The following is a 22,403-nucleotide window of genomic DNA, read 5'->3' on the forward strand; positions in this document are numbered from 1 at the left end:
ATATCATGAGAACTTACATGTTCTTACTCTTGCATGTGTTTGCGAAAGTAAAATGGTTCGCTGGTGGATCCTCCAAGGTTTGGGGGTTTAGAAGGGTAGGAACATATAGCACATGAAAGATGTTGCTAGAAAGGCTAATAGTCTCCATAGCTACATTTTCCCCTGCATAGTTTCTCCTACGTTGCCTTAACCCATCTCTTGGTTTAGCTATGATGGACAATTTCTACTTTGGTTCGAGATACTCTCGTACTTTTGCTATGGCAACTTTTTCAATCTAGGGTGCTATGGTTGCACTCTTTGCACTCGAAATGGGTGAAGTGTCTTGAAGCATGGGTAGGCCTTCACTTTTCAACTTAAAATTAGCATGCTTTTGCTTTTCTTCACATTCTTCATGCCTACCATCGAAGTAGAAAAGGGATGATATCTTTGTCATTAATTATCTCAAAAGTAAAGAGACTCAAGGGCACTAAGGTTACAATTTCCTTGCTACTATTGGATTTAAGTCTAGGGTAATCTCAATACATGTGAGTGATTCCACACTGAAGACATCTTTGGTCTACTTCATTCTCTGTAGGTTGTTCTTATTTGTTAGGATAATGCAAGGACACATGTCCTGGTTGCTTGCATCTGGCTAGGTAGTCTAGGTATACTTAAGAAGATGATTTCTACTCTCTGCGATATTTGTCTCTACTCCTAGGGAGCTAGTAACGCTAATGGTTGCACTAACTATGGTTGTCTTGGATAGTTGAGACTACAATTGAATTGTGAATAGCCAAAATTTGGATTAGGACGTGGGATTTGTTGGGAAGCTCTATAGTAAACAGCTTCATGTGTGAAGCATCCACAATTAGTGCAAGTGCATGCTAGTCTCGAGCACTCCAAAGGGAGGTGGTCTCAGCTACAATGAATACAATGCATATTTTGGAGATAAAATCAGAACAACTTCAAGATTTCTACCATCTTTAAGAGCTCTTTCTACTATTTATTAACATTCTCCATAAGGTATTACATGTTGTTCACCTTAGCCTTGCCACAACTCATTAGCTAAGGGTCTTGTTGATTAACTATGGCTTTCTTGTCCCTACTTCTCTCCTTGGGCAAGTCATCAATGTGAATTACTTCATCAAGTACATCATTGATGCTAGAGTGATTAACTTGCTCTTGGTGTGAAAGTTAAAAGTGTGCATCCTAGCCTTATGGTGCCATGAAACTTTGTATACAATTTGCACAAGAGGGAATCCAACTTTCAATTAAATACCAAAGATGATTAATGCAATAGTTTTAACATTTCTTTTCAAAAATTGTGGGGGCCTTTTGCACTTTGTGACTAACAATAGGAAAAGGCGGTCTACATGTTATAGCCTAGGAACAAATTATTCAATCCAAACCTCATGGAGGGCTTGGGCTTGAGTCACTCCAATAGAAGGAAATTAAGTATTATTGAGCGAAGGGGGCATGATGCTTGGGATATCCTATTCTCTACAGTGATCTAAAGACAAGTTTCCCAGAAGTTGGTCTATTCATGGAAGCCAATCTGAAAAACACTCAAATGGATCATCAACTCCAATCGCAAGTTTGACTCTTCCCTTGATCATCATGTAGTTCCAAGATGATGGCAACTAAGATAATACTTATTCTTAATTTGAATATGTGCCTTGTTGGGTGTGACAATAGCACAACCATGCTCATAGGGAGAGGGGCTTGAAATCGCCCTTTGAATACCATATGTCTATCCCCTCATCAAAAGTATAATCTCCCAAGTCGAAACTACTTTCTTGTATCACATAAATTTCTAGTCAAATCTAAATCAAATCCTTAGATCCTAACACTAGTATTTGATGAAATGGGGGTGACCCTATGTTACTCAAGGCACTAGCACCAACTAAACAAAATCCTTAGACCGTAACACCTCTCATTAATACAAGCGTCTACTCTATCAATTGCTCATTAGTCTCTCCTTGAAGTTAATATGTCAACCCCTTGTCATATCAACATTCCTATCTTGTCATTTTAACTTTAGGATTGTGAAAGTTTTTCAATAAGGTTTCCAACCTTAACCATAAACAACTTGAGGACTTTAAGTTGAATTCTCATTTCATACCAATTTGCAAATACCTTTCATACTTTAGAATCTACAACAAGTTTCTTTATATAAACACCAATTGGTTAGATTCTCACTATTACACACCGATTTCCCCAAAATTAAGCTTATTCACAGAACTTCACCAATCTCTTATGCACATTATGCAACCAAGAAATATGTAGTGTATGTATGCCATGCATATTTATATTTATACTATATTATTATCTCAACTATAGCTTTGATGTTCACCAAACCACCAAAAGCTACATAAACCTCCCAAGGTTCCCAAACCTTAATTCAATTAGGGTATCCACTATTTCAAAGAGCTCTCTACCCCCAACAGACCACTAGTGAAATGTGGCCAATGGCCAAAAAGAGTGGTGGCAAGTTTGTTCGCAATGCTCTCTCACTCCTGCAAAAGTAGCACAACTGGAGTGGCCAAAAGAAGCGATGTCAACCAATGGTAAAAGCAACAAAAGCAGTTGTGGCAACCACCACCATGGTGAGACAAGCACCTACAACACATGACAATAGTAGCACAATAGGTCACGATAGCATCAATGGCAATAGTGACAACAAAAGCGACTGCAACATTGTAGGGTCACACAATAGCACTAGTGTCAACTATTGTGATACTGAAAGGGGGGGAGTTTTTGTGAATTTGGGGGGAGATGGAAAAGGGAGAGATAGGTACAAAGAAAAGAACAAAAATGACAATGAAAAACTCTTAACTTTATATCACACAAATGCCAATGCAATAACCTAAAGGACTTGAGCTAAATTTGGCACCGTGCCTTTTAACTAAATGTATAGTTTGATTGCAAAAGGAATAAATTTTCAATATTACAATACAAAAAATAAAAAATAAGCACCTATCTATATTTAAAGCCTCCTAGTGAGGAGGAAATGAGTACCTCAATTGGTCAACTCCTATATTCAAAAACTCGTAGTAAGGAGGAAATGAATGTCTCCATCGACCAACTCCTTCATGATTGTTATTCTTCCATAGTCATCTTTTGTAGGTTTTTTTTTTTTTACTTTTATTGGACTTTTATCAATGCACTCTATTAACTATTAGATTGAGGATTGAATAGCAAATTACATGACAACGTATAGGGCTATATCTAATGCCATGATTGGCTCAAGTCTTACTTTGATTATCAAAACCTAAGGTTCATTGTGTATTGATTGATATGTTGTGATTATGATGCAAGTCTTCTAAGCCACTTTCCCATGGAATCAATCATAGATGCACTCCCACCTATGACAGCAAAACTTAATAAAGGAGGGATTGGTTCAAATCCGAATTTGGGAGCCTCCGGTAATATGGACAACTACCAATGCAAAAGAAAGAAAACTTGGACTGTTTTTGAATGAGATAGAAACATAATGACAATGGGACATTTTCCATTGAGAGACTTGTAATTAAACTTACTTAGGGTGACAACAGACATTTTCTATTGAGAACTTTTAATTCAAGCTACTTCGGGAGACACAGCCCAGAGACTTGACTTTCAAAACAAAGATAGCCATAATTTCAGTGAGGAGGTAAAACAACATGCCACAACATGTTCACTTCCTTGCCAGAGACACCATGTTCGCTTTATTTCTGGTAGGTCTAGTGAGAGCTGGGGGATGGCATCACCCTTATTTGCTTTCTTCATAATATGCACAGGACCCTACTCACTGCTAACAGCTACATAGTCAAGGGTGTGAGTGCAGAAAAACGATTTAAAGCAACACCATGTCACACCAGTTTCTTGCCAAAACTTGCTCTAAAACTTAACACTTTCCCTACAGCTCTATAGTTTTACAAGGTTTCGTTTAACTGACAAAAGTTGCAGTGATTCACACACAATCTTCTCATTCATATCCACTGCAAAGTTAAAACCAGTAGTTCGGCAGCATCTACAACTAGAATGCCCATTGATAAAAGAAGCAAATGCTCCCAGAAAGTTGTATCACATCCAAAGGCTTACAAGAGATGCCAAAATATGCACTATACTGACACGTTCATATAGTCCATCCTTCATCCTAAAACACTGCCTCAAACGAATCAATTACTCCTTGAAAACAAACGTCATAAACTTGAGAAGGCAACACAATCTCCCCTACTAAATATCATGTCATGTATGTGGAAAACTGCCATAATGGCTCCATTGAAACAGAGAGTGGATCATTTCAAGACATCCAATACCAGAAGCAGAAGTATAGGAGAGCTCCTTGTCCAGATGTTTAGAGACGATGCTCATTGTCTCAATGGTTAGAGGCACATAGCACACACCGTAAAGTAAAAATCTCTCAAAAAATAAGTGAGCCTGCAAAGATTAAGGTACTGCAAAGGCCCCCAACCTGTATGTTACTGCAAGGCCCTGCACTGTGATATGTTACATGTCCCAGAATTTTCGTGGGATCTAAAATAGACACTCAATTTCAATGTATCAAGAGGATGCACTTCTCCCTCAATTAGCTGAGAGAAAACAAAACTTCTTCAATCACCTGAAATGTAAGTTTTCGCTTCGTAATATTTTCTTTCACTCTCAACCTTCTTATCATTTCGCTTCTGAACCACACAAACTTTAACACAATTAGTTGTTCAAACTTAGGAAATAATGATACACAACATATGAATGCCATAATGTGGACACTAACTAACCTTGTAAGCTTCATGATTTGCCACGATTCTTTTGATTATGGTGGTGGTCGTAATATCCATCGGGCTCTCAATGACTTTGAAAATGCCCAATGCTTTTGCAGCCTTGTAAGGATCATTCTCTCCCTGGAAGACACAACATTTAGATGCCCCAGTCAAAAATGTACACCGGTGCACATCCATATCTCTATCCAAACGGATTTTTTTTATTCCTAAACCAGTGTTCTTAATGAATCAAGTTATTACAGGCATCTTCAACCCTCAGCTTGTCTCCATCTCTTTTATGTATCCATGACTGTAATTCTTCTGAATAATTGTCATATCCAGCTTCAAGTGTTCCAAAGAAATATAGGATTTGAATTTTGCAAGGCCAGAGTCAAGTACCAGCATGCTAGATGTCTTGCATAAATTGCATCATACTCACTATTAACACAAATATCTTTATTGATGGGTATGAATACTTTGGCTTGCCAAAAAGTAAACCACCCCAGATGGAATACTATTCCACTCTCTGTAGCCAACATTGGTCATCCCAACCACCATTTCTTTCTAGGCTCTACTAGTTCCTATCATTCGCCGAATCCCACCACACTTTGGATGTATCATGTATGTGACAGTGCCCTTGGAGAGAAGTCAGCCAAGATCCTCATGAACATAAGAGCATCGGCCTCAAAGATGCTACTATAGCAAGCAACAAGCACAGTAGGGCACTCTTATGGTAGAATACAGCAAAATCGAGCTCTAGATCTTACAACCATCGAGGTTCAATGACCTTAAAGAATGTCCAATAAAAATTGGCTGGATTCCAATTTGAGCATGAATTCAAACCTCTTCCAGGATTAGTTTGAGTATTAGCAACCAAGATAATATGATTGAGATCCAACAACTCCATGTGAGAGGATATCGCATATTGAGACAATCAGATCAACCAAACAGCTACCATTAAATAAGAGTGTCCATCTTAGAGATGGCATATGAGACATCCAAAAAAATTGCCTACATTAAAGAGCATCCATGTACACCTCTGGACCGTTCAGACAATGAGATGAATATAAGGTTATTTGCAGCATACCAATGGATTAGCAAAGCTGCCACAAGATACAGTCTCATTGATGTAGCAATCTCATCAGTTTCCCTCCAACAAAGCACACAAAGCTGCCACAAGATACAGTCTCATTGATGTAGCAATCTCATCAGTTTCCCTCCAACAAAGCACACAAAGCTGCCAAGATACGAGATAACAGTCTCATTGATATAGCAATCTCATCAGTTTCCCTCCGACAAAGCGCACAAAGCTGCCAAGATACGAGATGGCTATCAGGCACAAGACAAATCAAGTAGGTATAATATGCGTCCCTTAGACGACATCTATAGGGCAAAGGCATGTATAGAAAGTTCAAAATCTTGGGGTACTAATGGATTCTAGATGGTTCAACTACAGCACTGTCTAATGCCCCAAAGTGCAGAGCGTGTCGTGGTTGTGATCCACAGAAGCTCACATGGAGTTCAAATTCGGATTATCGCATAATTCACCTGAAGAATTATTGTCGAATAAAAACTTTAGGGCTTGAGCTAGGGCCCTTAATTAAAGTCAAAAGATGTCCTACAGCCCAAACAAAGTTCCGTCTATCAGGACAATCAAACTTCTTTATTAAATACTCATGAAAAATCTTTCGCATAGAAAAATGAGAAATACTTCATAAGATTATTGCCCATTGATATGGGTACAGAGATCTCTTAGTCCAAGTTCTATCATCTGCAAGTGGAAAATCCTAGAGTAATGCAGAAGCCATCAATACAACACCACCAAAATTTCTAAGAATCCATAACAAATTTGTAGTTGCCTCAAGGTTAAACTTGGCCATATTGAGTGAGGAAACATGGCAAGAACAAAAGCCTCATTTGTCCAGTCCTATGAATAATGAACATGATCCCACAATACCATGTAGTGCTACTCAACATCAATCAAAAAAACAATATGCAAAAGTGTTGTCAACAATTTTAGCACAGTCTGTATAATTCTAGTAAGTTTGCATCCAAGTTTTTCTTTCCCAAGTCCAAATTAAAAAGTGTTATATTGTCTTGTGCAAAATGCACACAGTATAAAACACGAAACCCGGTTCAGGCTAATGGCACAAACTGCAATGCTGTCACCATGCAGTAACAGAGGCAGTGTTTAAGTTTGCTCAATCCATCCTAACACAATGCTGTCACCATGCAGTAACTTCCCACCCATGCCAACCAAGAGGCAGCATTTAAGTTTCTTCAATCCATCCTAATAAGAGCAAGAAGAGAGCATCTGTCTGAATACGACCACGAGAGGAAAACAAGGTGTAGTTCATGACTCCTTGAGCTATCAAATCATCTCTATTAATGTGTCAATGACATGCCATCAAGAGATGAATCAATAACTGGACAGAAGCAAGATGTGGCCCCATGGGTATGATGTGTATGTGTGGAGTTCAAAGAATTGATCATCCCATCCTCTAGATATTGATGGCTGCCTACACCACCACTCTCATGAGGAGGGACAATTGTGTGATGCAACAATGCATAGAAGGGGAGGTAAAACAAGTAAGGTATTAAGAGAGGAGGAGAGAGTGTATGTCTGAGCTAACTAATGTAAGAGTAGAAGTCCCGCCTAATAGAGATTCCTGGGCCAAAATGGGAAAGTGCCCAGTCTAATGGGCCTGCCCAACCCAAATGGGTCTCAACACAAGCATCACCAGACCAAAATGGGGTTCGACCATGTGAAACAGGGCACCATGAACCCAGATGGGACCACCAATGCTCACAGGTCCAAACAGGACCATGGACATATGCACAACAAGCTCGCCCACACGAAGGGCTCACGATGACATTCCCAAACCCAAACAATACATCACAATGGGGTATGACCTTTCCAGATGAGTTCCAACAGATCATAATCAGGATACACCCTGGAAGTGTGATTGCCAGGCCTAAAAGGACCGCACAGTGCAATTGTCACAGCGGCCTAAGATTGGCCACCCACCAAATAGGATGAACTGCATGGAACATGGGATCAAAATGGGTCATTGTAAGGCCAAACCAGGATTCACCAATGACAAACTAGCCAAGACTAACCTAGACATGTAGACAAGACTTTGCCAGCCTAAAACCAGTAAAATCGGGTGTGTACTATCAATGAGTGCAACAGTGGGCACACCACTCATCTGCTCTAAAAGGGCCAAGAATGAGGAACAACCCAAAGAGGCAACTATGGTAGGTCCAAATGAGAGGTAACAAGCACCATTAAACCCAACATGGCCCAAACCACAAAAGGGACAACGCTTGTCCAAATGGGGCTAGGGCATAACCCTTGTAAACGGGCTGCCTCTAGAAACAGCACCATGTCAACTGATTGATTTAATAAAACAGCTATGTTGTGATAAAAAAATGGGACATGGCTCAATTGAACCTTCCTATCCAACCCAAATATACCACTTGGCCCAATCCTAGCAATGCCTGACCCAAAAGGGTCGACCTACATTTGTTAAGGCAAAAATAAACTCTACCCACGCCAAATCATTGCTGCCACCCAATCCATGTGTTTAGGGATCCATGTGATGATCACCTTTCAAAAATTGAGGGTGAGGCACAGACAAGTCAACTAACAGGTCACTTCAATAGGCAGAATAAATGGACCCCTTGCCTTCACCACTTCCACAATCACATCCACCTACAACTGGTGATCCCTCTCTCTAGACACATGTGTGGGGCCATCACACCACTGCATCTAATGGTGGAAATGGGTGTGCAGTAGCCCCAAACATGTCGACCAACAAGAGAGTAGCTCCAAACCAAAATTCTCCACTCTCCCTCTGTAACTGCTGCATAAAACACTTCAGAAAACATAAATGCACTCTCACTGTCATATCAGAGAGTGCTACCATGTCCTTGAAGTGGTAGCACTAATGAGGACTCCCTCAAGGCATAAGATGGTAGCGGAGAGCATGCCAAACCTAACCAACAACCATCAATATTCAATTCCACACATGAGAACTTTTATAATAGCAATTAGAACTTACCACTAACTCCCAACGCCAACTTACATGTGCCCCCTTGCCCTCTTCTCATGCTATTAGACTCCCATATCATGATATGCAAGAACAGAGAGAGCCTATCAAGGCAGAGAATCACTCCACAAGCTCTGATCATTTCGTGCATGTTGTCATGGCACATGTTGGAGAGCAAGAGGAGACTGTCATACCATTATGACACCTTGCTAGGATCCATCCAACACATGACACATCTTCTTTATGCATCAAAATTATTTAGAAATTTCAAGGGGCATGCACAGCTAACTTATAAACTCCTATCAACACTGAAGATAAAGAATTAGATGACAAAAGACAATAAGTCCTTGAATCAGAGTTTGATACATCTTCTGCCACAGCACTACAATCCACTGGTTTGTCACCTTACAATTGTCTGCTCGTTTTTTTAAACCTAGAAAAACTAAAGAAATTAAAGAAGACAGGTTAATATTATGAATAAGTATGAAATTAAGGATTCTGACTAGCAGCTTTCAATCAGCTCTATAAAATCCACGACCCTCATTCAACAATTGCAGTTACAAACTTTCAGAAACCAACTTAACTCATGAAATCAGAATTGTCAGTGACCATGTGAAAACAGCTTACCTCTATCAAATCAACATTTTCAGCCACTGTTCCATGCACAACCAATGAAATGTTGAAGGTGGTTATCTGTACAAATCGCAAAGTAGAAAACATTACATATTACTTTACATAAAATGGAAGCCATCAGTTCACTCATTTCCAACAACCACACCCCAAGAAAAAACAGATAAAAGTATGCACCATGTCCTTTGTGACCACCCACGGTGCACCAATAATCACTTCATCCACATATCGGCAAGCAAGAACACTCAAGCTTCGTTCATGTAGATTCATAATAGGATGATGAGGTCCTCTGTTGCCACTGTAATAAATTGAAGGTTTGTCTCTTCAGAATCATAACATATATGAGTCATATAACATGCATAAAAGTTAAACTTTACTATGTGCTATCAGTCAATGAAGCTGACAAGCTCACAAGTTCATTTTTGTTCGCAAAAAAAAGGGCAATATGTGAAATCAATAAGGCCACACCTGACAGTCTGATCAGTATGAATGCCAACCAGTAAAAAATCACCCAGCTCTCTCGCACATCGCAATATCTGTGCACATGAATTAAGTACAGGTGTCATTAATCATCCACAGAAGATATTTTGCAAGACATGTTAAGGCTCTGAGAAGCTAGGCCTTAAGAGGCTATTCCTGTGAGCTAAATTAGGTATGTTATGTGCCTGATCATTATAAATATATATGCTATTAACAAGAGAATAGCTCCGGAACCTCAACAATTTTTTAGTCATGGATAATTCAACAGCCTGTGAGACAAGCAGCCACGTGTACAGCAAACTATAGCTTGTGTAATCCACATTACCCTGCTGTAAACTGTGATTTACACTTCAAAAAAGCGGGAAGAGCCAATCAACCCAAAATAGAGCCAAGACCATACTAACTTGAACAGTTGAGGCCCTTCAAGAAAGCTTATTACTATTCAAGAAAGTAGAGATGGCAGCTAATGTTATACACAATCTAAACTCCCCTAACAGACAAAATGGCAGCCCCATTATTCCATTAAAATGATTCTTGATGAAACAAAAAACATTATGGGTTGTTCACAGAAATTTCAGAAGGAAGTTACTTAAGAATGCAATGCAATTTCTTTTGCATACAATTGAGAAAATGGTGCTACACACAGTTCTGGAAATACATTTCATTCAGCCTTGTCCGCCCCCAACACTTGGCAGCCATCTTGTCTTGCAGATCAGCACTCTTCCCCCATCAGCCTGCATTCTGCTCTGTCATCAGCCTGATCCAGTGCCCTCACTGACATTGGGCTCCAAGCAAGCACACAGTATTGAACATTCCATTTTCAGATCAGTGCAGATTTCTCCTTCTATTTTCTCCATTTATATCAGTCTCTCTCTTCCCTTCTCTATCCGTGTTCATGTTCTTCTATTGCGCACTTTCACATGTTATCCTCGCTGAAGGAGAGAACCTGGACTCTAGAAGTGCTATGAAGAGAAGACCACACATCCTTTGCATTTTGTGCAGGTTTTATGCATCAATCAGCCATCTAACAGTGGGCGATTGATGATCTCATTGTTTGTGACAGCATTTTCCAGCTCTGGCTATATCCAATGTGCACGGAGTATCTACATGCTGTTTTGCAGCACTCTAGCTGACCACTCCGTTGGAGCAGTCCGACATCAAAACATAGTAGAGTCTTTGTGTGTTTGTGCAAATAGTTTGAAGGATAAATGGATCATCGGTTCCTTTGTTCTAAGGACAGTAATAAAGACCACCAACGCTCAAAAAAGTGACTCTCCCATTGATAGCATCAGCACAAAGAAGACTGAAGATCAGAGCCCTGATCGAACAAAAATCAGCACTCTAACAAGTCCAGAAGATTAGAGCAATCAAGGCCTTGACTATTTAAAGAAATTTATGCAACTACCTTGGAAAAAATATACCTAATCAGGCACCATTAGATGTCGCTCTATTGACCCCTTTACCTATAACCCTCTATCATATAGACACCTAATTGAAAACTTAATCCTCTAGATGGAATCACTTTTACACATGCAACCTTCCCATTTATAGGAACTTAGAACTTTGATGATAAAACCCAACAAGTCACAAGATTTGACATGAGGCAAGTTTAGGTTCCCAAGTCTAAAGAACACACAGTATCTCACCCTCTGTTTAAAGGAAAGGTATTAACAAAAGATGGTGACCAACAAAATGCCATTTACATAAACATCATGAAAGGTAATAGCAAACAAAAGCTGCCACTAAATTTGCTAGCTAAAGCACAAACTACCACTTGATCCTGCTAATTTCTATAATTTGGAGACATTCATAAAAGGTCAATGTGATGATAAATGAAAGCATCTACTAAAATTGTACAACTAAAGCCAAAAGAACCACTTGATCCTTCAAATTTGTACAACTGAAGCCCAAAGAACCACTTGATCGTTGAAAATTGTAACACGGACCTTGGAAGCCAAATATTTGTTCTTGTGTGGTATTCAATGCAAGTTAGCACTTAAAAAACATTTTTTTGGTACTCCTAGAACCGAAACATTGGCACTAATTCATCATTCTCAGACTGTTTCTTCACCTTGGAATTAAAGATCTAATGATCCAGGGGATTAGATTACCAACTTATCTCAAGTGAAACAGAGAAGGCAACGGTTAGTTTTCAGCCATGCAAAACACTTCTAATGCAACACTTGCCCCCAGTTGTTTAACAGAAGCACACACAAATATCAAATCACATCTCATAATTAATGTACAGCACAACTGGCCATAATTGATTCCAAAAAGCTCTGCCAACAGCAGAATATCCACCAGAATCACACTGCAAATGAGCTTTGCAAAACTGGTGAACTGTGGCACATACCTCTACATGCCCTGCATGAAAAAGATCAAAAGCTCCATCCATATAAACAATCCGAGCATCAGGTCCAGGACCCTACATTAAATCAAGTTACTATTAGACCCTTCAACTAGGAGCATATACACAATACCTTAAACAAAAGCACACCAACCAGCCCAAGGAATGACTGTTCAATATGAGATTCAAACATCATGGAACCTTCAACTCAAGGGTGATGTGGAAGAATCTAAAACAATTGTAATCTGCATAAACTAAATGAAGCTTTCTACTTGTTAGCAGGTACCGTTTGTTTCACCCTACACCTACAGAATGTCAAGTGCCCATACTCACCTCCTAGGTATATGGGGTACATACATCTCTGTCAACCAGTTATCTATGCACGTACTCAAATCATTACCTTTCTGTCTGTTGACAAATATGAAATTGTTCTCATCCATCAAACAGCTCCACAAGCATTTCAACAGCTATGACTTGTGTCAAAGATTAACAGTGCCTTCCACATGACATGCATGTGAGCCCTGCCAGCAATTAATATGGCACCACATGAAAGTAACATAACAGGGACTATAAACGCTGTGGGACCTCAAAACAGGGACAACTTGAAATGCCACTGAATTATCCAGGAAGAGTACAGCATTGTCAAGAAGCATTGTAAATGTAGAAGAGGAAAAGCTTTTGCTGCTGTTGTTGTAAGTACTTGCTGAATATTGTTGGAAGCCAAGGGGAAGATAACAGTAATTAGACAAAAGGTCAAGATCAGCTGAAATTTTGATTTTATTCGAATTTTGCCTGACACCATAGCCACCACACCCATATGTTCTACCATGGTGCAGTTTTATATTTCAAAAAAAAAAAACCTTATCACTTAGGACCTTCATAAAGGAACACTGCTTCCTAAACCTGCAAATTCAGAAATGATGTATCTCAAGTACTTCACGGAACTCTACTCAATTTGCATATTGCATGAGGATAGTTTGCTCATATAAACGACCTACACATTAATATTGAAAACAAAGTACAGCACCTTGACAAACAGATCCTGCAGAACCACTAAAAGAATTCTGTCCCTTATAGACATGCTCTCACAACTTCAATGGAAAGTGCTACCCATGGCAGACATCACCGACTGCCCACAGAGTATAATAAGACTCACAAGATAAGTACAAACTTCAACTTTTGATTCTTGAGTTTATGGTTTGGTACCAACTAAAGGATGCCACAATCTAGACCAGATGCCACATACTAGCAACAAATAAGACCTGGCCTGTGTAAAGATGACAGACCAGATTTTGGTTTCAACTTTTGAACACAGTTTTGGGAACAACAAGACATTTGAACAAAAATAACGGGTGATATAGATAGATATAAGCAACTGCTTAATTAATCGAGATGACTGCAGGAATTATGGATAAAAAAGGTCTCCATCAGAAAAAAAGAAGACTTTCAAAAATACCTTGCCATTGGAAAACTGAACAATCCGCCTTGAGGTTGGTAAAAAATGTGAAATTCTGGTTGCACTAGGTATGTAACCACTTTCTGCCTTGTTGCTGTGTCCATGGCTAAACTGGCGTTGCAAGGATGCATGATTTTGGCTCTCAGTAGGTCTATCTCTCACACACAGAAGCATTCTCCCTGCCAAATAAAGCAAGTAGGGTGGCCCATCATAGTTTTCAAACTAAAAACCCGTGTTCCTATTTAAGCATTACAATACATCTTACTATAGGTCTAAGTCAACACTTCTAAACCATTATAGTGTTCACAAGTATGATGTAAAACCCAATTTTGGGCACCATAACAGCTAAGAATGCAGCAGAAAGTAATGGCTAAGGCAGGAAAATTATGAAAAACCAATTTAGAAAATACAGGAGTGTTTGTGACACCAAGACTAGAGGATGTCCCGGCCATGAAATTCAAAATACCATACCCTAATTTGACCGTTGTACAGGAAAGCACTTCTCAACAAAGAAGTCTTAATTGCAGAAGACAACAACTAAGACCTCAAGCATCTCTATATCAATACATTAGCTAAACCACCAAAGTATCTAAGCTGCAACTAGACTTTCACTAATGTCAATGGAGCATCCAAGCTGCATTTGAAACAATGATTCCTATTTAAAGCTTGACAAAATTTTATACAGCAACTAAGAACTCAAGCAGCCCCATCTCTAAGCTGAAGTGTTACTTCAGAAAACAACTGCTACACCAAAACGTTTTTCACTCCTACAACATAGAGCAAACAGTAAGCAGAATGCAGCCTACCAGGGTCAAGGAGTTTAAGGCGCACATCTCCTAAACATACCCAACTTGAAGCGATCAACAAAGAAACAATAGAGAACATCCCTCAAACTCTGTATTTATAGAAGTATTATGGAATACAGAAGGAGAAACAGCTGCATAACAGTGTATCCATACTGTACAGACCAGAGCAAGTGCCTGCACTCTAGGTATTCTGTATCAATGGAGATACACCTGTTACTCTTATCTCCACAATCCTCTAATCAGCATCCAGCAATCCTTTAACAACAAATCTCCTAAAGTCAATCCACAAACCAGGAATTCGGCACCCCCAAGACTAGTGAATAGCATTGAAGAGGAGAGGTTTGCCTTAGCTGGACCCATCTGTCTAGATCTGCCTGATAAAGCAAATTGAGGCCAGCCATATATCTACTCGTCATGCCCACCCATCAAGAGAGGTCATCGAGCCTAAAATACCAATTTTCACATCAGTGGCACAAGGTGCCTTATATTCTCCAGACTCCCCAACTAGACATGCAGCTGTTCTCGAGTACATAGCCTCATTGTAGACCCAAAGTACAGGTAAAGAGCCAAAGTAGACAAAACTAATGCACCCCCAAACTACTGCTTAGATGTACCCCAAAACTGCTTCGACTGCTGTTTTTGGATTTTAAAATAGCACCATTGTCCATCACTGAAGGCCAACTCATGCCTAAGTTCCTCTTGTTATTGGTGTAACTTCTGCCCTCCAAATATTCTTTGAAACCTGGTTCACATGGTTCTTTATGAAGTTTTCAAGGCTCTATGACAATTAAAGTCTTGGTGACTAGGTGCGCCATCTCAACTCAAAAGGCATCAGCTTGGTAGAAGCAAACATCATTCCTTGATCACATGCAGAGAACTCCCAGCTATTCAACCCATGCAGCTTGATTATTTTTGCAAGAAAATCCAAGCATATTCATAATGGTTTTATTGAAATTTACTCTCTGACCATTTAATGAAACCTCATAGCAAACACCAGCTTCCTGCCATCGACATAAAATACTGGTGAACTAGAGAATACTGATCAACCTCACTCTGCTTCAGCAAACCCTCCATAAAGATCTCTTGGATGAAAAGCCTATCATATTTGGACTGATGCAATAGGTGCAGCATATGCCTACAGAATCATAGCCCATTTATGATCCAGCAGCAGAGAGACAAAGTAAATCACAATAGTAAATCTAAACCACTCTTCAGTACAAGCTACAAACAAATATCCTTCAAGCACTTGATACAACTCCAAAGCAATATTTATCATAGAACTCCTATAGAGGACTGAATAAGTCAACTTCATGCAAGTGACCACATAACTACACAAGATCTTTTGCTCAATGCTTCCACTACTTTCTCAAAGCCACATTGAAACCGGCCTTCGGGAGCCCAAAGGGAAATAGACCACATTTTAGCAAACACTTATTCAGCTTGACATTAAATTCAGCAAGAAAAATCCACACACAATTGGAGTTAGAGTGCTCCTACACAACAATGACAAGGTACACCTATTGTCCCCAAAGATTGGTGCCCTTTCTGGCATTTCTTTAGACTATTAATATATCCTCAAAATCGGTTACAAATGGCTGTATTTCAGTGATTTCTCGTGATACAACTAATCCTTTGGTGCACAATGACCTTGTCACCTTCAATGTTTGCCTCCAACCAGCTTCAAAGTATTCAAAAATGTTGAATGAACATTTCAACCTACCAAAATTATAGACAAATATCCTATATGGTTCTCATATAATCCCATGCTATTCCTTTTACAAATAGAGGGATTCTCACTATGAAGCTGTGAGAGCATTGTGTTTTTCGCAACAAAGTTGCCCAAAAAGTGCACTAGGCTAGAAATCTCATAAGAGGATCTCAACCCATAGTGTGATGTGATTAGTTTTCTCATGTGTGTGTGTGTGTGTGTGTGTGTGTGTGTGTGCGTGTGTGCGTGCAGCATACCTTGCTATAAAGCTTAAACAGAGTTACAAAGCTACCAAATGGATTCCCCATGTTAAGAGGATAAGGTTGGCTATTGTCCACACTCTATCCATGGTGTTAACTTATATTCCATCACTAAAACTCGCAATTTCTGCAAGAAAGAAAAGATAAATGGCTGTCTCTAAACTTGGCTGCTCAAATGAGAGAGACGGATCCCCAAATAACAAGATAAGCTTTTTTACAAATGAGAACCAACTGCTCCTTCATCAAATCTTGTTTTTTATTAAGAACCAATTAATGACTTAATCATTAATCATAAGTGAGATGCTCATTCATTGGATTGAACTTAAGCTCAAAGCCTATTTTATAACTTGCATACCTTAAATAAGTTGCTTACTAAGCAAGCCACACAACTTGCAATCATAAATGTAATTGAATTCTAAGGTACAGACTTTCAAGTTAACAAAACTTTCACATTGCACCTTGTTACTTCGCCTTGCTCTTGTATCACATAGCATATAGACTTGTCCATTGCATGCCCACTATCAAATCCTTCACTACCGGTGCAATGGTAGCCATGCCAAGAGCTACGGATACCAAAATTGAAATTCATTTTAATTAAAAATCTTTGTGAAGATTAATTAAATCATTACGTTCATTTCTCATTCTAGTGACACATATACTTAACCTCAAAGCTCAATTTCAAAAAGGACAGCAATCATTAGAACCAAGGAGTTGTATTCTGCTATGAATAAATAAGCAAGCAACACAAGGTTTGTTGATGCATCTTGCTTCTAAAACCTGACAAATAAGGTATGCCTCCACTTATTTACGACATGTACAATAGCCCCATAGGTGGCATAATCCATCTAATTGAGTTTTCATCTCTCATATGCCATCAAATCATTGCCACTATAACCATCATCACTACACCTACACCAAGACCAAACATATCATAAATCATCATGGCACCTTGTTCATTCAACAAACCATCAATCCATGGCCAACTAAAACTTATCCTTGAAAGGCATGTTTGTTGCATATCCACAGAGACACACAAGCTCCTATGCTTCTTAATGGCAAACAAAATCAAAATACCAAACATTTCAACATTGATCTAAAATCTATGAACCTTTGTGTGTGTGCGTGTGTGCGTGTGTGCGTGTGCGTGTGTGTGTGTGTAATTTTGCATGGTCAATCTCTTACTTATGAATCTTATCATAAAGTCAATGAAAACTTTGCAAGGTCCTTCTTTCAAGATTTTTGCACATTCTCTGTCAACCAATTTAGGCTTCTCTATGGTCTCATGTCTTCTACATGTTGCATGCTGATGTAAGTTCTCTTAGGTCTATCTATTACCGTAGCCTTCTCTCTTGCCACCAACATATGTCATGATTCATATCGAGTTAGACCATTCGTTGCCTTCAATCTTCACTATAATAGATCTTTGAGTTGTCTTCAGGTCTCGTTGGGCTCCTCATTTGAATGAGCTTTTGAGGCGATAACACTCCAAGAACTATCCCAATGGTCAAAGAAGCTTTTGAGGTGATAACACTCCAAGAACTAGCTCAATGGTAAAGTCTCTTTGACCAAGCTAGGGAAAGTTTCAAGGCAGCCCACTTAAGCCAAGTCAATCTCTTGCAACAAAGCCATGCTTTGCTTGAGCAAACCCTTTTAGGAGAGGGAGAAAAAAGTCCTCTTTGCACTCATACACAATCATAGCTAGAGGGAAATTGAGAAAAGTAATCATCACTCATGGAGCTCTAACCACGAACGCTACAACAACACCGTGCAAGGTCTCCACCATCCACCACAACTCATCACGCATGAGTAAAATAGTCATAAATCCAATGCTTCCCTGAGAGCATTTCAATATTGAAAAGGGGTCTCATATTCAAGGAGTCTATGACCTAAAAACATTCTATTCAACAGTCACATTCTCCACCTATTCCCTCAAGTTATACTCCTCCACTTTGGTCATTCCCTACATTGAAAGCTTGCTCAACCTACAATGGGCAATTCAGTTTGGAGATGGTATTTCTTGATGAGTTGATTGCGATTTCCAAATCAAAGTCTTCAAGGCATTGACATCCACCAAGTAACCTGCAAGGTAACCCATGACCCATACTTGCATGGGCCTAAGATTTAGGACCAAGACCCAATGAAGCCTTTGGAAGTCTTAAAGACAATATGTTCTTAGACCTATTCATCCTGGGCATACATCCAAAAACAAGGTTCATTTAGCCACTCAAAAGCTAAACAAAATGTGAGATCAAGTACCTGCACATGAAAGGCGAAGCCACAAAGAGATACTTCAACTTTCAATCAAGCATCTAGAAGTCAACTGCTATGGGTCCTACCCTTCACCTATTTATGAATGTGTCATAGTTTTCATTTAACATCAAAATTAACATGGGAGCTTTCCGTTCCTCAAATCTACTTCAAAATCTTGGAATAAATGGGTATAATAAAAAGGTTAGAAAAAACCAAGCTCAAGAGACATTAAATTGACACACTATTTGCAAAAGCATAGCCCTAGTTGTATCCTCAAAAAACAAGGCATAGATGGCTGTGCTAATAGCATGTAACAAAGCTAGCTCTTTCAGGGTCCAATTATCAAACAAATAAGTGAGCCCTTTTCAAAGCAACTAAGCTGTTTAGACACCAAAAAATGAAGCGTGTGTACAACTCTCATAATTGAGAACACTCACTAGATAAGGATGCACATCTTTACAAGCCCTAGTTGCACCAACCACACTTTCCACCCAGCTGACTTTGAGGAGTCGTACCGAAAAGAAGATCTACAGTAGTTCATCAGGCAGCAGCAGCCATCATGTGCAAAAGAGTGAAGTGTTAAGAGAAACAAGAAAAGTCTGTACAAAGGGTCCAAATAACAAGATGCAGAGGGAGGCAGAGAGAGAGAGAGAGAGGAGAGCTTGAACTGCAATTGTGAATGAACAGTAGGTTGGCAAGTAACATTCTACGACCTAATGGTATATCTCACTGTGTTACTACCTCTTTGAATACCTTTTAATTTCTCAACTTCACACATTTGTCATGACAGACCACAAGAGCCAGTGAACTCAAATCAAGTGGGGCTTCAATCTTCATTTTTCACTGAACACTATAAAATATTGAACATGCTCAAGCAGACCAAAAGTATGAAAGAAGTTCCTCTTACCAACAATGTCTGTGCTTGAAACCCCCTCTGTTCTTTTTATCTGTTTGTATCGACCAGCCTTCTTTGCAAGTTCATAAGCATCACTTCCATCAGGCAACAAACATGGGTCATCTCCATGAATTATGTAATCTATCCTGTACTGAGTAAACAGTTTTCTCATAAAATCTTCATTGATAGCGTATGGTGCATCCGGAATGACCTCATCCACCCACTTCACACCACTCACCATGACCATCCTGAATCCACACAGTTCAAAGAAAAATAAGGCCACAGTTCCAACTTATGTTCCAGTCCTTCTCGATACAGCATGCTACAAAAATATGTTGTGATCTGAACGGTTGCATAACAATACAAACAAAACATATACAAGAATTGTAAAGAATCAGTATCAATTGATGTCAAGGCATGAGAAGTGCAGAGATTGATTGCAGAGAAACAAGTTAACGGCACATGCTGCAGAGACAGGAGTGATTTGCTAGTGATGTACGAATGAGCTCCGTCTGGATGTGCAGTACCTATAATTAGTTGAAGATTAAAGTAAGGAGCTCAGTTCAAATGTGTACCTCTCTTGCATCGACATAACAGGGGGGCCTTTGTTGGCTATGATCTCATCATCACTGACAACGCCCACCACGAGCTCATCACCAAGAGCACGTGCCTGCCGAAGAGCATTGGCATGGCCGTAGTGCATCATATCAAAACAGCCATCCATGTAGACTCGGACCTTCTTCTTCTCAGTCTTCTTCCTGGGGAAGAGACTCATGGCGGGTAGAATGGAAGGGAGGGTGGGGAATGGCAGGGTCTCGAGGCCGAGGAAGCGAGACGAGATGCCGAGGACGGCAGCAGTGAGGATGAAGCCACCAACTATTCTGTGAACTAGGGACTCTGAAGATCTGATGTCCTCTCCTGCAAACCCCATATTGCAGGGGTAGAAGGAGGAAAGGGAGAGCAAAACACCAAAACAGCTCTCGTGGCCTCGATCTTGCCTTCTTTCCGATACTTGCTCTTGGCAACGCAACAGGCCAAAAACAGAGGCCTATCCCTGAGCCCCAAAACAGAAAAGAGGTCCCCCTTTCTCTGTCTCGACGAGCAGGAGAAAAGGAGGGTTACGTGAAGGGGCCCTATTAGCAGAATATGTCCTCCAGGCTCTCTCCAATGTATTGGCTTTCTTCTCAGATATGGCCGCACCTCGACAGAAAAAAACGGGCAGGAAGGTTCGCCAGAGACTGCGAAGATGAGACAAGCCCTGTAGGCCTATCTAGGCACACAAAATTCGCGTCCTGTAACGATCTCGCGCCCAAAAAAAAGGCAGCAGGGAAGGAAGCCTGTGCGTGTGCGTTTGTGTGCGGAACAGGGCAACCCAAAAAGGAGGAGAGAGAGAGAGAGCGAGCTCTTTAATACGATTGTTGTTGGTCGAGACAGAGAATGCCCATCATTGTCGCTGCCACGGTCATCCCATCGTCTCGCAATCTTTTCTTGTTATTCATTATTCGCAACGTTGTCGATGCCAAGGGGCTACATGTGCGCCTGCATGCTTCGTCGCACAGTTTATTTGTATTGTATTATTGTTTTCCTGTTTGTTGGGTTCCTTTTGGCCTTTTGAGTTTCCCTCTCCCTCCCCCCCACGTGCCCAATTGCGCTACCTTACTTACAATTTACCGCATCTGCCATCCACACGCCCTCAAGGCCGCTTTCGCATTGTACCCAAATATTCTTCTCTCTTCACGTTGGTTATCATGAACCCGAGCTATGAAAATATCCTTTTACAATTCATGAGAGCATCCCATATTATAGATACATCACCTTAATCACTTCTATTTGTTTCCACACATCCTTCCAACTCACTTTAGAACCAAGCAAAATCTATTACATGTTACGGTTAAGAGATCCAACTAGCCTCCTTCCAATCCTAGGTAATTTCCATAAACTAACTCCAGACTTGCTAGTGGGTTTTTAAGTATGCTTTGGAAGGTGAAAAAAGCAAGTGAATATCATAATAGAATCTTATTTTTAAAAGTGTGTGTTCTATCTCGACATGCTCCTCTCCTTCATTGAATGATGCCATGCAATGTTCTTCATACCTCCTCCCTAGTGTACACATGTGTTTGCAAAGTATGCACACAATAGTTGCACATGGCTCTAATCTTTGAAATATCTACTATAGAATAGAGAAGAGGACTCCATGTCTATTGTAACTTATCCTTTGAATCGGGTTAGCATACATCTACATTGGAAAATGTAGTGCAAGTGGAAAGAGGTCCTAAAACTATGTGTGATTCCAATGTCCCACACTTGAGAATCATGGGTATTAGAGTGAGAAATCGTTAGGACTATTAGAGGGGGACATGGCTCTGTGTGTGTGTGTGTGCACGCACGTGCGTTCTGTCTCTCTTGTTTACAATGAGGTACTAAGTTCCTATATGTATAAGAATATATGTGAGTCAAAGGATTGTCTATCTTTGATGGGACTCTCTGTGTGTGTAGTGTTCTATCTCTCTTGTTTACAAGAAGGCACTAAGTTCCTATGCGTGTAAGTATATATGTGGATCAAAGGATTGTCTATGTGTGATGGGTCTCTCTCTCTCTCTCTCTCTCTCTCTCTCTCTCTCTCTCTCTCTCTCTCTCTCTCTCTCTCTCATCCAAAATAATTTTGACCTATTGATAGGGGTCAAGTTTGGTAAGAGATTAGCTCGAATGCATATATACACACAACCCTCTATAAATCAAACCACTACCCTTGACTCACATAAACACATTTCCTCTGTCAATGAAACCATTTTCCTTGA

At 39.9% G+C, this 22,403-nt stretch overlaps 1 protein-coding gene across 4 annotated transcripts; it reads right to left on the minus strand.

Annotated features, from left to right (window-relative positions):
* Positions 1–4,216: 4,216 nt before the first annotated feature.
* Positions 4,217–21,121, minus strand: PECT1 (phosphorylethanolamine cytidylyltransferase 1). Of its 4 annotated transcripts, XM_087682961.1 has the most exons (10): positions 20,181–21,120; positions 19,618–19,853; positions 13,687–13,868; positions 12,237–12,308; positions 9,872–9,939; positions 9,581–9,701; positions 9,401–9,466; positions 5,809–5,891; positions 4,740–4,862; positions 4,217–4,646 (listed from the first exon to the last, which is right to left on the minus strand). In XM_087682961.1, the coding sequence occupies exons 1-9, from the start codon at positions 20,534–20,536 to the stop codon at positions 4,775–4,777; spliced, it is 1,272 nt and encodes a 423-aa protein (XP_087539087.1). In that variant the 5' UTR covers positions 20,537–21,120; the 3' UTR covers positions 4,217–4,646; positions 4,740–4,774. The 4 variants fall into 4 exon arrangements, 3 of the variants coding, with proteins under 3 accessions (XP_087539087.1, XP_087539085.1, XP_087539086.1); XM_087682959.1 differs by lacking the exon at positions 5,809–5,891 and having other exon boundaries at positions 20,181–21,109; XM_087682960.1 differs by lacking the exon at positions 5,809–5,891 and having other exon boundaries at positions 13,687–13,865; positions 20,181–21,104.
* Positions 21,122–22,403: the final 1,282 nt, after the last annotated feature.

The sequence above is a fragment of the Lygodium microphyllum genome, chromosome 8 (assembly GCF_053477565.2).
Source record: "Lygodium microphyllum isolate KBCC chromosome 8, Lygodium_microphyllum_v1.1.10, whole genome shotgun sequence".
Classification (NCBI taxonomy): domain Eukaryota; kingdom Viridiplantae; phylum Streptophyta; class Polypodiopsida; order Schizaeales; family Lygodiaceae; genus Lygodium; species Lygodium microphyllum.